This window comes from Chinchilla lanigera, unplaced genomic scaffold, assembly GCF_000276665.1.
Source record: "Chinchilla lanigera isolate Chin_1 unplaced genomic scaffold, ChiLan1.0 scaffold00071, whole genome shotgun sequence".
NCBI lineage: Eukaryota > Metazoa > Chordata > Mammalia > Rodentia > Chinchillidae > Chinchilla > Chinchilla lanigera.
In genome coordinates, this window is record NW_004955472.1 from 868,752 (window position 1) to 888,014 (window position 19,263).

Here is a 19,263-nt window from a genome sequence, read left to right on the forward strand (position 1 = left end):
GGAACCCCGCCGCGCCTGGCTCGGCTCGTGCTGGCTTGGCTTCGGCGTACCTGAGCGCCCCCTGGGGCCCGGAGATGAAACGCCCTGCCTTCGGGTAAGCAGCAGGTACTGTGCAACAGGGAAGAGGCTGCGGGGGAGGCGGGCGGGTCCCACGTGCGAAGGGGCCAGGCGCGGTGCCCAAGGGGGACTGTCGGGGCGGAGCGGGACAGCGGGTGTGGACGGATGGGGGGCTGTCCTGCAGTCCGCGCCCGAGGCTATGGGCCGGCACTAATGGCTTTAACAGCGAGGAGTCGCCCCTGTGTGCTGGCATAGGGCCGGCCAGGCACAGAGGTGCGGGGCGGGCCCGGAGGGGTTATCCCGGTAACCAGGAGAGGGGCCGGAACCCCGGTAGGGAGCGGGGCTCAGACCGCGGACTTAGCAGGTAGCTTTGATGTGGAAATGACAAGGCGTTTTGAGGAGGAGGGGAGGAAAAGCAGGGTTTTAAATGACTCGACACCTCAACTGAGAGGATCTAACGACGGGGCGTTTGCAAACCGCGCCTTCCCCAGGCGGTGACGGTGCGGGCAGTGAGCCGGGAGGTCGTTCTTCTGCAGGTTTCCTGATTCCCATGCCTGGGGCTTCACTTTTACATTTCCTTCCCACCGGGAGCTTTTCCGCTGCCGCTCTTCTCCCTTGAATGCCCGTGTGTGCTCCTGGGCATCAACCTCTGTCCCTTCCGCGGCAGCCCAGCCCTCCACCAAGCCGTGAAGGCCGTCTCTCCCAAGCAGGCCCCTGCGCCCCACACCCCGGGCCGCGGTTGTCCTAGCGATCCCAGAGGAAGGAAGGAAGGAAGGAGGAGGCATGGCCCGCTTCTCACCGCGCATCATCTCCTATGCTGCACCTTTACGGTACGCCGGTGCCCTAGATCCCGACTGCTAATCAGACTGGCGGTCTCAGGTCAACACCAAGGTGCAGGAGCTGGGGATTTAGCTCAGTGGCATAAGCGCCTGCCTGGCAAGCGCAAGGTGGTGAGTTCGATCCCTGGTACCGAAAAAAACCAAAACACAGCAAAACAGAGACCAAGGTGCAGCTGTTCTTTCGGGGGCCCATTCTGAACAACTGAATCACTTGGCTGGCAGGAAGCGGAGAGAGGGAGGAAAGGGAGTGTGAAGCAGTCAAGGACCACGGGGCCAGAGGCTACCATTCCATAGGACAGCCACTTCCACGGCTTTCATACTTGCACAGAGTCACCAGACCCCGAAGGCTGTTAGGAGATAATTTATTACAGACTAGCCTATAATCTGTTGTAACAATGGCACGTACAACAATTAAAAACAGCAAAGATGCTTGGTTCTTGTTTCATGTATTGGCCAGTACAGTTGTGAACAATGCTGCACCCTCAGAAGTTTAGGAGCCCGTCATCACGGAAACCCAAGGACCATCCCACAGCTCTGAGTGAGAGTCACTGACCTCCCAGGGGTTGCTGAGCCCACCCCTTCCATCCAACCTGTACAGAGGGATCAGAGTCCAAGCTCTTTCTGTGGGGCTGAACATCTATGAAGGGAACAGCAGCTGACCCGGATGGCAGAAGAGAGGACAAGGGCTGGATTTTTTCCACAGCGAGGACAGCCAGAAGGTAGTGGCCATAGGTGAGCATGACTCGAGTTCCATAATTTCTGAGTTTGTTCAGGGCCTGCCCAGGAAAATACTCCCAGATCCTTCATCTTGCCCTCAGGTCTATACACGTCAGAACAGCCTTTAGTGTTCTAAGCACTAGTCCCCTGCCTAAGGAACAAAGTAGGGAGTGTCTAGGGAGATTCTGGGTTCCAAAGAAATATTCTGCTCGGGGCTCTGAAGCACCACATGAAACTGGTTTTACCCATGACAGATATAACCTGAGGGAAGGGATTAGCACAGCTCAATTTTAGAAGGTAGCTTGTTCAGTTTCAAAGACTTGTTCTCATTGGAGCCACACTAAACCAGTGGATTCTGCTCAAGGAACAGTGAGTTGTATTCTAGGTGGCTCTGCCCTGGCTGCTTTCTCACACAGATCACCGGGTTCAGCAATACCCTCAGCCTCAGCCAAATAGCTCGCCAGCCTGGTACAAGCTCAGGGCTGTCTGCACTTGCTCTCCCAGTGACTGGTGTGTATCTAACAGGGTGGTGTGGCCGGAGGAAGGGTGAAGAGGGTACGGGGTGTAGCGGTGTGTCTACCAAAATAGCTGACACTGTCAGCAGTGTCTGTCCCTCTCCCTTTTTGGAAATTCTCTCCATGTGGTAGCTCCTAAGGTCCAACTCCTAGTACCACAGACCCGCTGGTTAGGGATTCATGTCCTTCCTGTGAAAAGCCATTCTCTCAGCTACCTCCAAACTTAAGTATCCTGAAGCGAAGGCATCAACCTCTTGACTATAAAAACCCTAAGTTGGCTACACAGCTAACCCCCATTAGCCCAGATCTGTGCAGTCCGTGCCACCTCATTGGCACATGAATCAAAGATGTTCAGCTCCCCTCCTCGGTGGAACGAGACTCTGATTTGAGTTTCACGAACTCTCGGGCAACCTCATCATTGCTCCTCTGAGACAGGATCCGGAGAATGGTCACGCCGGTCTCATCCATGTGGATCTTCCGGCCCAAGGGGCACCAGCAGGCACAGCTGCCCTTGGCTACCACATCCCTTAGAGGCATCACTGCCAGCCCTAGCACACGATCTTCCCGGGCAAAGCAGTAATCCTTCACGCACACCTGCAACTCATAGGTCTCGGGACCCTCTTCATTCCCTAGAAGGCTGTGAGCACAGGAGAGAGGACAGGGTGGCAGAGCTGAGTCCCGGGCCGCCCTCAGCCCAGTCTGCCATCCAGACTGCCCCTTTTCTCACCTCTCAGTGTCAGCCCCCATCACACGACCCCACCCCGCAGCCCGGCAGCCCCCATAACTTACAAGTGGAACGTCTCGTTGTACTTGGGAGCCCAGTTGTTGCTTTTGGACTTGGTGGTGAACTTCCTCTTCTTATCACTTTGGTGAGGACCCACCATGGTCACTTCCACAAAGGGCCGGAACATGCCTGCTGTCTGCCACTTGAGGTCATTGGCAGCCACAACTGCCCAAAAAAGGGAAACCTGTGCGGGATCTCACCAAGCAGTCCCCGTTCTTGCGCTCCAGCTAACATTCCCGATGGAGAAGGGCTGAGCTGGAGGACTGCGATGAGTGGGCCTTGCCCTCAACTGGCAAGTAAGGTCATGGGCAAGAAGAGGACAGAGCTCTAAGTCTACACCACTCACCTTTCACTGTGACTTTGTGTTCCCCAGTACCAGGGTGTGTAAACAAGTCCACCTGAATAGAGACTTCTCCCACAGGATCCTCCACACCAGACCCTGAGACAGATGGACAGGTAACTGCTCAGTGGAGAGCGCTGGGACCTCTGGACTAAGTGTTTCAGGTAAAGCTGAGGGGTTAGGTAGCCACCATCCTACGAACAGGAAGTAACTGCCCACAGTAGCCACAAGGAGAAGGGAAAGAAGGGGGACAGGGAACGTGACTAACATCAGTGAAAGCTGAAAGCACCGCAGGAGAAGCTTCCTTCGAGGGTACACTCTGAATCTCCCAGGATCCCCAACCTCTCCTATCTCCAAGGCTGAAGAATTTCTCACTGGATATTGGGAAGCACAGGGCTGTGATCCTGTGTCTGGGAATTATGTCCAATCTGTGGGGTCTCTGAACACTGTTGGTCCCCCTCTAGGCAAAAGCAGCAACCTCCCACCTATCCCCAGGACTCCTAGGGCCCCTGCTTGGAAGGCCACCCTCCTCAGAAAGACTCGATAGTACCAATCTCTGAAAAGAGCCAACCTCAGCTCCTCTCAGCAGAAATCCCACCCTATTTTGAGAGAACATCACTACCCTGCACCTCAGATAAAACTTCTTTGTCCTGAGGGGTGTGAGTGGAATTCTGAGGACAGAATAGAGTCAACAACAGAATCCCTTCCTGGGCTATGCGAATACATCACCCATCTCCTAGACTTGGGATAGAGCTTCCGAATTCTGACACCTGGTTCACCACCCCCAGCATAAGCCCCTCACTCCAGTTCAGAGGTCAGCATCAGTCCATGTTAGATTCAAGTCCGCACAGTATTTAACGTACCCTTTTCCGGCCGAATGTCCTCGTTAGCAGTAAACCTAATACCTTTCCCATCATGCACTGAGTGAGGACAGGCAAGTCAAGAGGTAGTAGCAGCAGCAGGATAGAGAAAGAAGAACTGTTAGAGGTCAAGGGAGTTGCAGCCACTCAAAGCAGCATTACACATACTCTAGAGGAGCACAGAGGTGGAGCAGGGTGGAGAAAAGTTCAAGAGCAGGGGTCAGTGCCTGAATGTTCCACATTAGACTTCATGGGTCAGAGATCAACCACATCATGGGCAGATGCACTAAAATACACTGAGCAGGGCCGGAGGGAGGTTGTGGTGTACTTTCCTAGGCCCTTAAATGACAAATTTTGGACAAAAATGAGCACGCATGCTTGGTTTCCCTGCCGGTGCCCTTCCAGCCTCTCCGCCGGTATTTGGTGTGGTATTTTATATTAAAGGAGTACTAGGGGTTGAAACCCAGGGCCTTCACAGAGAGTTACATCTCCCGTCCTTTTAAATTTTTTATTCACTATTTTATTAGTCACAAAGTGCCGAGGCAAGGCTGCACTTCAGAGGCTCCTGCCTTGCCTGAGTGTGTACAAGCATGTGCCCCGCACCTGGGTCCTTTGCTTTTGTCTAGTTCACAGCTCAAAGCTGTTTCTTTTGCTCACTTTCCCCACCCTGGACTGACAGTAAGAACAGCTATGGGAAATGCTGCAGGTCCCCTCCGCATCCTCACCTCCTGTCACCTCAGTCTGCCCGCTTTCATTTCTCCTGTCCTGGGCTCTGTGTCCCAGGCCACAGCTCAGAAAGACCCAAACCACCTCTCCTACCATCAGGTTCTTGCCCCTGGGCAGCCTGCCCAGGTCCCTGGAACGAACAGTAGTAAATGTGCCTGAAGGTGCCTTCTGGGAGGGCCCTGCTCCAGGATCAGTCTGAGCTGCATCTGTGCGGATGAGTGCTGGTTGGCGAGGCCTCAGCTAGCGGCAGTGAGTGCTGAGGACTGGAAATCCCTGAGACCAAACCGGCAGCCCAGTCCCCGGTGTGTGACAACCACCCATGGGCTGAGGCCCCCACCTTCCCTTTGGCTGCTTCCATGGCTCGCTTCTCTCAGTCTCCTGGTCCACACTGGGGCGTGTGGAGAGGACTTTGCCTTCTCCCCCAGGACAGCTCCCAGCAGAGCTCCCCCACGCATTCTCAGGCTTCCTCGCAGACTGTCCCTGGCTCCCCTTACCAGACAGGGCTCATTCCACGAGCTAAACAAACGCGCACGGCCAGGCAGTGTCTGGGAGGAAGAAGTCTCAGGCACAGGCTTCCAGGCTCTGCTCCTGCCTGGTACTGGGGCTGGGGTGATAAGTGAGATCTCTGCAAAGAATCCTGAGGTCCAAGTGTGAAGGGCTGTCTGAAGAAGAAGAAACCAGATCCTCCCGAAGGGCTGGGGGACGCTGACTCCCTGCTGGCAGATGTGTACGGGGGCGGGGAAGATGGGACACAAAGCCCTGTGGCCTTACCCTGGGCAGTCTGTGAGCGCACAAAGGTCTTGATGAGCGTGTCTGTGGTCTGTGTGTACAGAGACAGGGCATAACGCAGGGACTGCAGATCCGGACTCTTCTCTAGGAAGGTTTTCTTTAGCCCATTGCCTCCTGCATGGAAGTATTGCTGAAAATAAATGAGCACCTGCTTTACCCCTCACAGAGAGGCAGCTCCCCAGCTAGCCTCGGAGAAGCCAGCAGAGGATTGCAAGAACGGGTCACTTGACAGATCAGGAACACCCACAGAATGAGTCAGTCTCTCAGGCAAAGCATGTAATTCAGGCATTTGGCAGGAGCAGAGGGGAGGGCCAGATTCCTGGAGGTGGGTAGTTTGAAGGAGGGTCTATCTGGTCAGGCAGAGATATGGGACGAAGCATTTCAGGCAGAGAGAATGGCCAGAAGTACTTCTATCCCTCTGAACCTTAGGGAACTTGATGCCTAGGACATATACCTTCCAAGTGCCTTGAATTATTGTCCATATGGACCTGCCTTGTTCCTGCCTCACCCATCGTAAGTGTCCTAAACTGAGGGACCATCTCTGGTTCTCTCCGTAACCCTGACAGTACACAGGGCCTCCCATTGGATGTGGAGCCCCAGGGACCCTTGTCTGGCGAGGTGGAATGCCTGGGCCAGGTGTGTGTGGTGGTTAGAACTATGTAGAAAAGGGAGAGGTCTCCACCTTGATGGTGTCCAGAGCGAGGTCCAGGACTGCACACTGCTTTGGAGTGAGGTTCCGCGTTTCCTCTCGCACCATGTGGTCCTAGAGCCCCAGAGAGAGCAGCAGCATCAGGGCAGCTCAGGGCAGCCATGGAAGTCTTGCCCCACCTGCCAGCCAACAGCTGCACACCCTTCCCTTCCCCTCCTCTCCACGCTCAGAGCCCACTGGCTCTCCTCCCAGCCCCAGGGATCCCACACCCGCAGAACCTTGAGTTTGGAAAGCTGGCTCAGCTCCTTGGCAGCAGTGAAGATCAGCTGGGTGCCCTGGGCAGAGAGGGGATCCGTTAAAAGCAGAGGATTCTACACTCCACCAGGAAGCAGGGACTGAGGGGGAGGGACACAGGAGCAGGCATTAAGGGGAAGAGGTCTTTACCGTCTGGTCAGTGAGGGGGGGCAGGACGATCACCCTCTCCATCGTGTTCATCACCACCCGCCAGAGCTCCTTCAGGACTCGCTTCAGAACTGTCTTCTCGCACACGGTGGCAAAGAGTGTGAGGCTGCGGGCCCAGGCAGCAGGTGAGGCCACAGTGGTAGTCTGGGAACCCCCCTCCCCAGCAGGCTTCTCTGTCTCACAGCCTCTGCTTCGCCTGTCCCCACAGGAAATCCTGAATGCTCTACTCACTTGCCATCAAGGAAGTCCATGAGAGGCCGCAGCACACTATCTGCATCCTGAGCCACTGAGGCCCTGGCGCTGGGGGATGCATTTCCTGTGCCCCGAACCTGGCCCAGGATCTCAGCCATTTGTCGAACACATTCATCAATCCGCACCTGGAAGCTACACACATGCCCAGAGTCCAGCCCGCCCGCCCCACCATGCGGACGCTGGAGCAGCATTGGCCGTCCAGGCCTGTCTCCAGGCTCAGGGGGCCCCTCCAGCAGTGACAGCACAAGTCTAAAAGGGGAGCCACACATCTCCAGTGGCTTGAAGGGTGTGGACAAGGGGCCGTGGGACTGGTCAGGAATCACACATGGCTCTCAGGGCTGTGTGTCCTGGGACCACTGACCTGTTTCCAAACACCATGCTGAGCTCATCGAGAACCGCATTCAGTTTCACCTGCAGCTCTTTCAGACTGTCTGCAGCTTCAGGGTCCAGCTGTAGCCAGAAGAGGTGGGCCTGGCCAGGCTGCTTCTCTTACAGTCCTCCCTCCTGCAACTCTACCCCTCCCTCGTAAGGCTGTTCCCCAATTCCTGCTCCTCCCTCCTAGGGCCTCACCACAGTGCCCAGTCCTTCTTCTTAGGGCTTTGCCTCAATGCCTCCCTCAGATTAAGCCAGCCCAGACCCCAACATAAACTTCTAGCCTCTGCTAATTAGGAGAGGACAGAGCTCGTGACCAGGGAGCTCAGGCAGTGGGAAGAGGACGGTGAGCCAAACCCTCAGGCCTACCTCCTTGCCTCCCATGGCTTCAAACATCTTCTCCAGCTGGACCCTCAGCTGCTGCATGTTGTTCATCAGGATGCAAGGCTTTGAGGACAGAGGGTGCTGCCTGGGTCTTGGTTCCTTCCCACACAGGCCCCACTGGCTCAGGGTCTTTTCTTCTCTCTCATTACAAAGCTGCAGGGACTTCCCACATTACATAGATCTCTCCCCAAACACTAAGATCTGGAGCCCATTCACATAATTCTTCTTGAATTAAGATTAAAAGCAAATGTTTTTGTTATTAAGCTGATGGTGGGATTGCAGATATTCACAGTATTACCCTTTATAACTTTCTGAATGTATTAAATTTTTTTTTGAAATAGGATCTCACTATATAGTTCAGCCCAACCTTAAATTCACTATGTAGCCCAGGCAGGCCTCAAACTCATGGCAATCCTCCTGTCTCAGCCTCCCCAGTTCTGGGATTACAGGTGTACACACAGGCAGGCCTGGTGGCTCATGCCTATAACTGTAGCACTGAGGAGGCTGAGGCAAGAAATTTGGAGTTCAAGCCCAGCCTGAACTACACAGTCAGATCCTGTCTCAAAAACAAGAACAAAAACAAAGGTCTAGTTAACTAGAGGATAAAGCACTAAATGGAGGCTCAGAAGAACTCTTAGTCAAGTTCTGTCTTGTGGTAGGGGTCTCAAGCAAAGCTCTGGAGGGAAGCAGAAGTCAAAGCATCTTAGGGCAGCTTCAAGAGCAAGAAGGATTCGAACATCCTGTCTTAGTGCTGACCCTACCAGTTTCTCCTTTGCGCAGTAAGCTGGAAAGTCCTTCGATAAGATGTCTGCATACTGCATCAGCACCTTCCCGATGGTCTGAGGAAAGAGGAGAAAAGGAGAGGAAAGGAGACCCTTTGCTCTCCGCTCAGGACTCTTGCCTGAGCTTGCACTTCTCATCCCAGAAAAATAACATCAGGGAGATAGAGGGAATCTCACGGGAAGGGGCAAAGCTCCCTTTCAGGCACAAAACAGCACCAAAACAGTGCTGTGTCTGTCCCAGACACAAACAAGGGAAAAAGGATAATGTGAGGCCTTACCCAGGCTCCTTCAGAGCCTGATTAAACTCTGACCCGTGACCCAGCTGTGATTGTAGCGGGATAAGGAGGAAGGGCAGGAAGGCCTATAATCACCTTCGCAAATCTTCTCATGTAGTGGGCAAGGATGCTAGGGTCTGGGCATTCCAGCTTCCGGATGATCTCAAAGCTCTGGTTGAGCTGTGTGAAGACATCCACCACAGAGCAGGAGAAGAGCGCGTGCTCTGACGTCTGCTGAAACTGGGCAACACAAGAAGGCAGCATATGGTCCCCGTCCACAGCTGCTACCTCTCCCAGGCTTGCGGGTCTGAAAAGCTCTGCCCAGCAAGGCAGCTCAGTGCTCTCCACAGTCCTGTGGACTCCACAGGGCAGGCGCAGCCAGCCTGGCAGAGGCCCAGGAACTTCTGCCACAGTAAATGCTGAATAGTCCTCGCTTACCCCATCCTTTTTATCTCGTTCCAGGGCCCCACGCAGGAACTCCAGGGACACGTCCTCATTTTCATCTAACCATTGTAGCACAAACTGCTCAAACCACCTGCGGCCAGAGGAGGGGGAAGCTAGTGACTGGCATAGCTTATGTGCCTGACAGTGTACCACACGGGGGTCTTCTGGATGGCAAGGCATGGTATGCCATTCTCCCTAGAACTTTCTGCAGAAATGCCTGGAACAGGCATTCCCGAGATTGGCTGCTGAGCTAATGGAGGATACCAGCCCCGCCAACCCAGGGGCCCTCATCCCATCCCTCTACATGGGGTCCAAATGACTCACGCTGGGTACTCAGGCACCTGCCCCTGGAGGGCAGGCAGATCCCGCACATATTCGTTGTGCAGCCACTTCACCTTGAAGTGCAGATTCATGTAGTCAGCACTCTTACACAGCCGGTCTTTCTCATGCTCTAGTCAGAGGAAGGAGGCTGGGTCAGGTCTCGGCAGTAGAGGCCAGGGTTCCTGAGCTTTGCCACAGCAGCAGATCTGGTATGTGGCTCTACCAGACAGAGGCCTCAGAAGACAGGCAGTTCCCCCACCTCCTCCTCACAGCCGTCTCCCCTGCCATTACTAAGCTCAGCCACTTTCCAAGGCCTGGCCCACATCTTCCTCTCCAGACACTAAGGGAGACTCCCAGATAAAGCTGTTGGTCTTCTTGCTCTAACTTTCGAAAGCACAGTGAGTCACAGGCCTCTGGTGAAAAAGAAAAAGGGCTGAGGGCATTAATGCCGTTGAGTGGGGACAGTGGTTTTATGGAGAGAGACGACGGTTTTCTAGGGTTTTAAAAAATCTTAGTAGCAAGCCATTTCCTAGACAGGCTTACACGCACAGATGTCAAGTTATGCTTGGTACAAATGATACTACATTTGTACCACACAGAGATGATACCACATAAAGCTGTGGAAAACCAAGGGTCCAAATCGACCGGCAGCTGAAGGGCTTTGGAGCAGGGCTGTGATACAAAACATGAGCTCTCAGGAAGTATGCAAATGAGGACAGTCAGCTGGGAAACTATGGAAACGCTGAAATAAAAGGGCTATTATGCTACAGGAAACAGGACTATTATTATGGGTTTGAAAGGTCATCTGACAGAATCTCAAGAGTCTCCTGGGTAACAGATCACTCACATCTGGCTAGAATTCGAGAGCACCTGCCAGACCCACAGGTTCTCCTCTGTTGGGGACCATAAATTGTAAATTGAGGCTGGGGCCAGGAGGCCTTCATGGAGGCCTCAGTGGTCCAGTGAGGCTGGGCTGACCCAGGGCAAGACTGCATCAGCTGAAGACGTCCTGGTTCTTTGAGAGCCCAGCAGTAATAAAAATAGGGTTTCACCTTGGGGAAAGGACAAACTCCTTCACCTGCCGTCCTCGGCCGGGGTGCAGCCTGCCTGGCAAGCCAAGGTCCTGAGTTAGATTCCGGGTACCACACAAAACAAACGCATAAAGTCCCTCATTAGGGTAAGGTCACAAGGCCCCCCTCTGATTACTGCATGCACACTGCAAGTAGTGGCTAGCTCAGAGTATCTTTGTGTTTTCCCATCTTGAGACACTGACCTCCCAGCCCCTCTTTTATGAATTACTAAATTTGTTTCTGTTCTTTCTTCATCCTTTACAGTACCCCTCGTACAGGCAGTCGGGGACCTTGGCTAGGTTCCCGACACTCACTTCCCGACCCCCTTTGTAGTTGAAGCATACAGCTTGAATAATGAATGTAAATTGTGTGCTGGAACTGGATAGTGGTGAGAGCAAGCATGTGGGGGCAAGTACTATGCAGCAGAGAAGGACAGGCCAGTGTCCCTGCGAACTATTGCTCAGCTTTGGGATCCGTTGGAGATGCTCCTCCAGGTCCAGGCAGAATGTCCAATGCAGGCCAAGCCACTGGCCCTTGTGAATGAGTGCAGCAGGCACTCTGGAATGAAATGGAAGCCTGGGGTTCAGCCTCAAAAGACCTCAGGTCCCAGACTTCCAGCTCCTGGCATTGTAGGCAGCATCACCCCAACCTGAAGCTGCACTTGCTGTCTTCTACGAAGCAGTGAGCAGGAGAAGGAAAAGGGATTAAGCCTAGAGGTGAAAGGACAACAACCAAAAGTTCTTACCACCAGGAAAGAGCACTTTTCGAATACGAATGACAGTGGTTGCTTTGACAGAGCAGAGACACCAGTGAGAGACAAAGAGTGGAAAAGCTTGGGCTGTTAGACAGATTCTCTTCTCTGCCCCGTCCCCTGCTGCTCTTAACCGAGTCCTACACTTGGAAACATGAGTCAGCACTGCTGTAAGCAGCTCAGTTACATAAAAATGTTCCAGGCAGTCAGACAGGGCCAGGCCCTCAAAGGAGGAAGACGAGATACCTTGCAACTGGGCACTTGGCTGTGGGCCAGACCTCAAGACAAAAGATGAAACAAATGCACCCGCCTACCTCCCTAGGGATGGACCGCCGGGATTGATACTGTAAATAGGTAGTGGTTGCCTTGAAAAGGCCAGGAGTCACTAGCCCAACCCCCTACAGGAAAGGCCCCTGTTCTGTATTCATGCCCGCTTGCTCCCTGACTCGCTTCCCCATTTGATCCTGACTTGATCAATTTTACCTGAGTAATTATGTTTGTAATCTTATTGGCTGACCATAGTTTTGTCCCCCCTTATGCCCACCTTACGATTTCCCATTTTGCCCCAACCTTGGACCCGCCTCACCTCGTGGTTTTGCTTTGTAAAATCCCCAGGAAAGGCAGGGTCCTTGGCAACCTACTTGGGACCCCTTCTGTCCCTTTCTTAGAAGCTTTCTTTCCCTCAATAAGTATATTTTTCTCTTAACCGCCATTGTTCCTAAAATTCATTCTTCGATTTTAGAGAACACGGTCTCATCCCAGATACCTCTCAGGTTGGGAGTTTCTTTCTCCTGTATCTCCTGTGCTTGATAGCACCTCCAGGAACACCTTAGCCCTTCCTGTCTGGCGACTGGTGACTCCTCAGAGTGGGGGCAGGGCCGCTCCGTGACTCCAGAGCTTCCCAGTGCTTCGTGCTTCTCAGCACTTTCGAGTTACTGTATTTTGCTATGGCTTATATCTGGATGTCCCTCCACAGCCTCACTCACTCCTTCATAGGTGGGGCTTTTTCGGAGGCAGCTGGGATTAAGGGTGCGTGATAACTACATTGGTTTAGCCTGGTTCTGGGTGTGGATAATGGAAGGCCCACCCTGCAGTGGGTGGCACCAACCGACATGCTTATAGTCTGAATGGAATATAAAGGGACAGAAAAGAAGGCAGGCTCGCTGCCTGCTGCCCGCTGCCTCCGGTCCGCTCTGCCTGGACTGTTTCTCCTCTGTGATGTGTGTCTGCCATACCTCCCGGCTTCGGAGCCAGGTGACTATGGACTGAAACCTCTGCAGTGAGCCGAAACAAGGCTTTCCTCCTTTACTAAGACATATTTACATACAATTCTCTCTCTCTCTCTATCTAGCCATTATCTGTGCTCTGGCCCCAATTTCTACGTTAAATATTAACTTTCGTGGTACAAACACTACCAGGTGAGAGCCAAAACACTGGTCATACTTCAGACATTACTCTGTCGGGGCCTAGGAGTTCCGCTCCAGCAAAGCTGCTTGAGGCAGCTGTAGCCCCTGCTGGTGGTGGGGTTAAGTCCACCACGAGAGGGACTCACGTTTGCATAGCGTCTGCTTTCCCCCTTGCATCTTGCATCTGTGCAGGGCTCTTTTAGCCTTATCAGGTCAGCTATGCATTTTGATGCTGCCTCCCACAAACCTCTGGCTCTGGTAATGTGTACAGAAGGTTGTGGTGGCACATCCCCTGGGCCCAGCCCGTCCCCACCACTCTCCACGTACAACTCAGGCGAAGCTGAACGGAGCGTACCAGCTCATCCCGCCTTGCGCTCAATGTGAAGCATCACCCGAAAATGTCGTCTTTTTCTCTACTCACATCCAGTTAAGTCACCAACTCCTGCTGGCTTCACCTCCAAAACGCCGTGGAATCTACCCACTTTTTTCTGGCCACAAGATTACCTGCTCAGGCCCGCTACCATGACCTCTAACCTGGATTACACAGTCGCCTCGACTGGGCGCTCCTTCCCATTCGTTCTCCGCTGCGGCCAGAGTGAGCAGCCTTTTCGCAGGATACATCTCATCATGTCAGTCCCTTGTCAGGTCAGTGGCTCCCAACTGCCACAGGATGAAGTCCAGACACCTAAGCACGACCTGCCACCTCCTCTGTGTGCTGGCTGTCCTACCTCCCGCCGCTCATCTCAGCCGCTCTGAAGAGCCGGGCATGCTGAGCAGTGTTTCTGTCTCTCCGGACCTCGGGCCTTGGACCTGCTGTGTCGTGAGCGTGCAAACGTTCTCACTGGCACCTGCTCTCCTCAGCAGCTGCCTCCTCCCATCCTTTGGGTTTCCGTTTATGCGTCCCTCCCCCAGGAAGCCTTTGTAGACTCTGAGTTACTGGTTCTCTGCTATGCATTCAGCACCCACCCTCATCCTTTTGTGGCCTTTATACTTCTGTACTGTCATTACCAATTTACAGACAAACTTTCTAGATTGGTCTGTGCAGTTTTCAAGGGTCTGAATTTCTCATCTCACTGGGACCATAATGACTAGCACAGTGCCTGGTACAAAAAAAATACTCAACAACCACTTAGTAAATAAGGTGGGGATTTGCTGCACAGGAGCAAGAGAGAACTTTCTGTTTCATATTTTCTTCTCTTCCTTTTTGTTTTTTGCTTTGAGACAAGATCTTACTATGCAGTCCAGGTTGGCCTCGAACTTGCAGCAATTCTCCTGTCTCAGCCTCCTAAGTGCTGGTGTTTCATATTTTAATTGGGAGATAGTTACACAGGTGTGTGTGTGTGTGTGTGTGTGTGTGCGTGTGCATGTACATGCACTAAAACTTGTTAAACTGTATTGTTTTTTCCAAATTGTATTCCTAAAGCCCTTTTACTTTATTGTACATAAAATACACCTCAATAAAGTTGACTTAGAAAATATCTGGTAGCTGGGCATGGTGGCATAAGACTATAATCTCAGCATTTGAGAGGCTGAGGCTGAAGGATCACCATGAGTTCGAGGCCAGCCTGGGCTACACAGTGAGTTCAAGTCCAGCCTGATCTGCATAGCGAGATCCTTACTCCAAAAAGCAAAAAAAAAAAGTATAGGACAGCATTTCTGACCCTCCTTTCACAATCGGCATCAGTGCTGCCCTTTTACTATCACAGCCCCCAAACACCTGTCCCTGCTTGCCCAGATCCTGAGACTTACTGGGTCCTGTTCCAACTTCTTTCCAGTGTCTATCACAGCTTGTTTTCCTTCTCAGTTCCTCTGCTCTAATCCCACCTACTCCCTTAATCCTAAATGATTACACAGCCCTCTCATCAGTAACACAGTGGACCATTGAATTATGATCGGCCTGACTTATGAACAACATGGGTTATAACTGGAATTTTAGTTTTGACTTATGACCAAAGTCTTGCGTTATAACCTGAAGGCCGGCTAACTGTGCTTCCAGATGGTCTCAGTTACAGATGTAACCCTTAAAGAATTCTGAAAGAGCTGGGAGTGGTGGCACATGTCTGTAATCCCAGCACTTGGAAGGCTGAGGCAGGAGGACCGCTATGAGTTTGAGGCCCGCCTGGGCTACACAGTGAGTTCAAGGCCAGCCTGAACTACACAGTGAAACTCTAGCAAAAAGACCGAAAGAGTTCTGGAAGGAACAGTACAATATCCTTCCCTGTTAGGGTCAGGAAAAAATCCTGGGTCAATGTCTCTCTAATGACACTGAGATCTACCTATGTACGGGAGACTTTGAAGGCTATGTAGAGGAGCCTGAGCCGTCACTGACATCCTGGGTTACAACCAGCCCTTGGGAATGAACTGAGTTTGTAAATCAAGAGTCCACTGTATCCTCTGCTTCTGTCTTTCCCACTCCCAGCTTCTCCTGACTTCTGCTGAGGTAAAACTTTTTAAAAATTCTACTTTGGCACATTGTATTTCTGCCTTTAATAGTTCTAGTTGTTCTTTTATTTTTGAGACAGGGTCTCACTAGATAGTTCAGGCTGACCTTGAACTCACTATGTAGCCCAGAATGGTCTTCAATTCGAGGCAATCCTCGTGCCTCAGCCTCCTAATGCTGAATTACAGGCATGCACCACCCTGTCCAGTTTTTTCTAATTGTTATTTTCTTATTATTTTAAATTTTTTCTTCTGGTACCAGGAATCGAACTCACGACCTTGCACTTGCCAGGCAGGCGCTGTGCTGCTGAGCTAAATCCCTAGGCCCTCTAATTGTTCTTAATAGTTAAGACTTCTTCAGTGCTAAGCAGGAACCAGGTACTATGCGGCTATGTTTTATATATCTCAGTTACATCACTGGCTCAATGAAATAGACGTCATTATCATTTTAGATGAGAAAAATGGGAGCTCACAAAAATTAAGTAGCTGGATCCAAGGCCACACTAAGTAAGTGGTGAAGCTAAGACTTGAAACCAGGTTAATATTTGTTCACTCTCTTAAAAAGTAGTTTTCAACTTTGTTGTGTTTTCAATGTTAGCAGAACTCCCGTCTCAAGATCCGGCACCAAGAGCCCCAGGTAAAACCCAGAAAAGCAAGCATACTCTGCCAGCCCTGGAAAAGGCTGCAATGTAGCCCCTGGGTCTCCCTTCAAACTTAGCTCTTGAGATACTTTTCTGCAAACTTCTGTTGCATCACACACCACCCTTCTCTCGTGAAGTTGATTCTGTTTCACAGATACTGATCTTTTTCCTAGGCTCACTGGAGCTGGAGGTTCTCGGGAAGGCAGACCAAACTTCACACACGCTGGTGTGTGGGCCAAAGCCCCAGGGAGGCCCCAAGGGGGCAGGATGCACTACTCTTGGGGGCTAATTACAGAACGCACATGTGCAGTCAGTGCTGCGCAAACCTAGCACCGATCAAGATTTCTTTCAATCTCAAGATTCACTAATTCCAAACTTAAACGTCACAAGTGTACTAAGAGTCTGAGAGTTTTGCATTTCCCTATACTCCATCCAAATAACAGATCCAGACTCTGCTTTGTGTTTGCCCCAGACAACTCTTCCTTCTTGGTCCATTCTGAGAGACTGAGGTGCTGGACTAACCTACAGAACCAGACAGGAAGGGCAAATAAACAGACGCGCACAGGCGGTACACAGGAGTCTCACACAGGCAGGAGGTAACATCTTTGTGGACCAACGTGGGAAGTGGAAGAGGAATAGGATGGATGAACAAGATGAATAACAGCACATCTGTGGGCTGCCCTACGCCAGCAGTGAGGGGAAAAGTGTCTTTCTGGCTTTGTCACACTAATCCAGAACACCTTTCAAGGGCAGCCGGACCTGTCCTGTCTCCAATATGAGAAAATAAAGATTTCTATCTTTGTGTTTAAGGTTCTCTGCTTTTATACACTGTAAAGATAAGCAGGGTGTGGTGGCGCACACCTTTAATCCCAGCCCTCAGGAGGCTAGGGTAGGAGGAATGCCATGAATTCAAAGCCAGCCTGGTCTACACAGTCAGTTGAAGGCTGGCCTGAACTACATAGTGAGACCCTGTCTCAGAAACAAAACAAGCCGGTGGCTCACGCCTGCAATACCAGCACCTGGGAGGCTGAAGCAGGAGGACTGTTGCAAGTTCGAGACCAGCCTGGGCTGCAAAGTGAGCTTAAGGCCAGCCTGAACTGCACAGCAAGACCCTGCCTCAGAAAGACAAAGACAAAAACAAAACAAAACCAAAACAAACAAAACAAAACCAACACCCCCCCCCAAACTGTAAAGATAAGTTTCACAAAACCATTCTCTAGGAAGCGGACTGCCTTCCTGATAATGTTCACTACAGGAAGAGTTGAGCTCTGAACTGGGAAATTCTTGAACAGTGACTTGCTCTGAAGCTGGAAGGAGGAACCTACATCCACACAGCCATTTCCACTACCGTATTTCCTTCATCCACAGTTGTGCCCACCCAAGGCCTCCTAAAGCCTGCCCTCCCCCCATGCCTAGAACCCCTCCAGCTTTCACTGCTCCGTTTGTCCAGACGCACAGCTGCTGGGAGAAGAAAGGTCCCTAGCTAGGAGCTTGGCAGCTCCCCCATCTGGGCAGACCCTTACCCTCCAATGCGTACTTCATATCCTGGGCAAACAGATGCCAGATCACTTCTGCACTGACTTTTCCCACGTTCAATTCCTGAGGAAACCTGGACGACAGAAGAAACCAAGTCAGAGAACAAGACAAGACGCATTTGATCTGACTCATTCCAAGGAACCTAGTTCTTGAAGGTCACACTGAAGACAAAAAATGCCTGGGAACAGGCCTAAGCTCAGTTTGAGGGAAGGAGGCTGTTGGCAGGTCAAGTGGAGGCAAAGGGAATCCCTGTGGCAGGGTGGGCTATGGAGAAGAACGCCCAGAAGACAAGAATTCAAGCCCAGAAGCAGGCGTGAGACAGGCCCAAATGAACGAGGAGAAAGGGGAAGTGGACGGGTTCTAAGAAGCCCCCTCCTCCCCCACAGTGGACAGACACATGCACACATGGTCTCTGCGTGCCAGAAGGCTCCTACTCCAGAGCCTGACTCAGTCTGAGCAGGGCCCCCATTATGTTTCCACACCTGTCTCCAGAATCAGTTACCCAGACAGATACAAGGGACAGAGGGACAGACGAACGGACAGGAAGAGGAGGTGGCACTGTAAACACACAGAGATAGGAAAGAAAGAGGCTGTTAGGCAGGTGGACAGACCAATCACCACCCAGGCTGGGCCAATGAGGCTGATACTCACTGGTTCAGCACAGGGGCATAGGAATTCTTATCTTCCTCTATGATCGACACGATGAGTGTGATGAGCTTGGGCCAGAAGTCCAGGTTCCGAATGCTGGGCCCTTGTTCTTCCGGAGGCAGCTCCTGCTTCTTGTTCCAGAGGACCCGAGGGAAAGGGAGACGTGGAGAGGGTCTCAGGTCTTCCTCTTTCGGTTCTCCTCCAGTACCCGCTTTCTTAGAGTCAGGGGCCCTCCTTCTCCTGAAGCCCGTCCTCCACAAGACTGGCCCTCTTCCTGAGGCGTCCTGGAGAATTTCCCTCCCCGGCTTGGCCAAGCTCACATTGTTGTAAACAGCAGAGCCAAGGTTTGGGCCCGGAGAGACGAATTCTAAAGCCTAATTAAGTTGCTGCCTTTTCTTAAATTAACAATTCTACGCCTCCAAACATTCTATTTCCTCTACGTGGTACCCCCAGCCCTTTTTTTGAGCTAATTTGTTCTTCCTTACTATCCAGGTAGAATTTTACTTCTGAGAAGTTTTCCCTGATAGCCCTGATCTGGGCAGATGTCCTTCCTCTGTTACCCACTAGCACGGACACATTAGACAACTACAATTAAACGTAATAATAAAGGGATAGTAACTGTCACTGTCGTCATTTGCCCCACCTCCGCCAAACAATTTGCTTCCCAATGGCACAGATGACTGTTACTCAGCTTTTATCTCTAATGCTTTATTTTTTAGGTGAATGGATTAATGAACCAATGACAGAAGGTGAGTAGAGGAAAATGTTAAAAAAATACCCTACAGGTTTACTACAGTATAAACACTGAAAAATGAGAAGGTAAGTTCGAGAGAAAGTAAAAAGCAACTAGCAAAATACAAGCAGGCCCTTCAGTGGTTTGCAAGCCTCCTCAGCTGCATAGCTGAAAGATCAAAACTGAGAACAATGCCTTCCCAGTCAACGTCTCACTATCACATTGCTGACAGAGGAGCCTAGAATGTAGTTAGCAAAATAAAGTCCCTCGGAAAACCTCCCATGGATGTCAGAACCAATGGAAGGTTTGATAAGCCCAGGAGAAAGCCTTAAATGTTTGGCTCGTGCAAAAAGTACATCTGGGGATGAGAGGAAGCAGCACGAACAGTCTTAGAGCACGGAGGAAGCATCACAAATGGAACGTACCCTTTAGCGTAAGTCAGTGGATTTGGGCTTCGACCTTTCAATGTTT

At 51.6% G+C, this 19,263-nt stretch overlaps 1 protein-coding gene across 4 annotated transcripts in view; it reads right to left on the minus strand.

Annotated features, from left to right (window-relative positions):
- Positions 1 to 1,241: 1,241 nt before the first annotated feature.
- LOC102011979 (protein unc-13 homolog B) overlaps positions 1,242 to 19,263 on the minus strand; it is a gene marked incomplete at its 5' end in the record, with an annotated part of 149,550 nt that continues 131,528 nt past the window's right edge. Inside the window, 17 exon segments of one of the 4 annotated variants that reach the window (XM_013522967.1) lie at positions 1,242 to 2,765; positions 2,918 to 3,077; positions 3,259 to 3,351; positions 4,116 to 4,172; positions 5,610 to 5,757; positions 6,310 to 6,390; positions 6,555 to 6,611; positions 6,721 to 6,844; positions 6,970 to 7,122; positions 7,352 to 7,440; positions 7,732 to 7,809; positions 8,508 to 8,585; positions 8,900 to 9,043; positions 9,242 to 9,338; positions 9,572 to 9,698; positions 17,399 to 17,484; positions 18,063 to 18,187. In XM_013522967.1, coding sequence (XP_013378421.1) covers positions 2,480 to 2,765; positions 2,918 to 3,077; positions 3,259 to 3,351; positions 4,116 to 4,172; positions 5,610 to 5,757; positions 6,310 to 6,390; positions 6,555 to 6,611; positions 6,721 to 6,844; positions 6,970 to 7,122; positions 7,352 to 7,440; positions 7,732 to 7,809; positions 8,508 to 8,585; positions 8,900 to 9,043; positions 9,242 to 9,338; positions 9,572 to 9,698; positions 17,399 to 17,484; positions 18,063 to 18,187 — 1,983 coding nt within the window. 4 annotated transcript variants of the gene reach the window in all.